Source organism: Alligator sinensis, unplaced genomic scaffold (assembly GCF_000455745.1).
Source record: "Alligator sinensis unplaced genomic scaffold, ASM45574v1 scaffold859_1, whole genome shotgun sequence".
In the NCBI taxonomy this organism is placed as follows: Eukaryota; Metazoa; Chordata; order Crocodylia; family Alligatoridae; genus Alligator; species Alligator sinensis.
In genome coordinates this window covers 71,125-72,107 of record NW_005842656.1, presented here as the reverse complement: position 1 = coordinate 72,107, position 983 = coordinate 71,125, and the positions used below count along the sequence as shown (strand labels likewise).

At 67.2% G+C, this 983-nt stretch overlaps 1 protein-coding gene across 1 annotated transcript in view; it reads right to left on the bottom strand.

Annotated features, from left to right (window-relative positions):
- The window catches only part of GOT1 (glutamic-oxaloacetic transaminase 1), an 8,239-nt gene that overhangs the window by 6,739 nt on the left and 517 nt on the right, over positions 1–983 (bottom strand). The window contains exon 2 of the mRNA XM_025215630.1: positions 843–956. Within this exon, the coding sequence (XP_025071415.1) occupies positions 843–956 (114 nt within the window). The remainder of the gene's footprint in view (positions 1–842; positions 957–983) is intronic.

Genomic DNA, 983 nt, shown 5'->3' with positions numbered 1-983 from the left:
TGCAGCGAGGGGCACCCGGGCACGCGCGCTGCCCCGGGGCCTTTCCCAGCGCGAGGCAAGCGGACCTCGAAGGGCATCACGGCCTGGGCCGCAGACACCTACAGCCCGCGCCACGGAGCCCGTAAGAGGTGCCGCGTGTCCCACGGGGCAGAGCAGCCCTGGCCGGGGGGTGTCTGGGGCCGAGCGGGGCTTGCCCTGCTCCTCTCCCCTGCAGCCTCCAGCACCGGGATGCGGGCAGAGCTGAGGCCCGGTCTATTGCAAGACAAAATTGTCCGGATGGATCTTGGGGCCACCCCGGTCGGGCGGCCGATGGCGGTACCGGCGGCCGGCTGGTGACCGGACAGATGACACTCACAGGAACAAAAAAATCTTCAGGGGCCGCCACTCTACAATCGGGCGGCTGGGCTCCCGAAAATTACACAAACGTTGCGGGGGACAACTAAAAGAAAACAGGGTGTGCGTGCGGGGTCAAAGGTTCAAAACAAGTGCTCCCCCGGGGGTCAGTGAGCAGAGCACCCCGAACAGCGCCCACCGGCTGGCAAACTGCTTCAGCTCGCCGGCGGCTACTGCCCAGTGGTGCTCCGCCCGGAGACGGGCGCGAAGGACACCGAGGAGAAACGCCCCGAGGTGACCGGGAGCCTTCCCGGCCAGAGCCTCCTTCTTGGATAGCCAGATCACCAGCTTGGCCAGAGCCAGGAGGAGGTTGGCCAGTTGGTCGCGGGCCTTGGTGGGGCGACGGATGGGGAGTGCGTAACCCAAAAGGTGCGGGGAGAAGTGCAGCCAGAACTTCAGGAGGAGGTTCTGGAGGAGGAGGTGCAGGGGCTGCAGCCTGGCGCACTCGCCGACCAGGTGCGCCAGGGTCTCCCTCTGGTAGCAGAAGGGGCACTCGTCGGAGACCACGTCGACCCGCGCCAGATACACGTGCGTCGCGACGGCCCCGTGAACCGAGCCTGCAGCTGGGACGGGGCCAGGAGGGGAAGGAG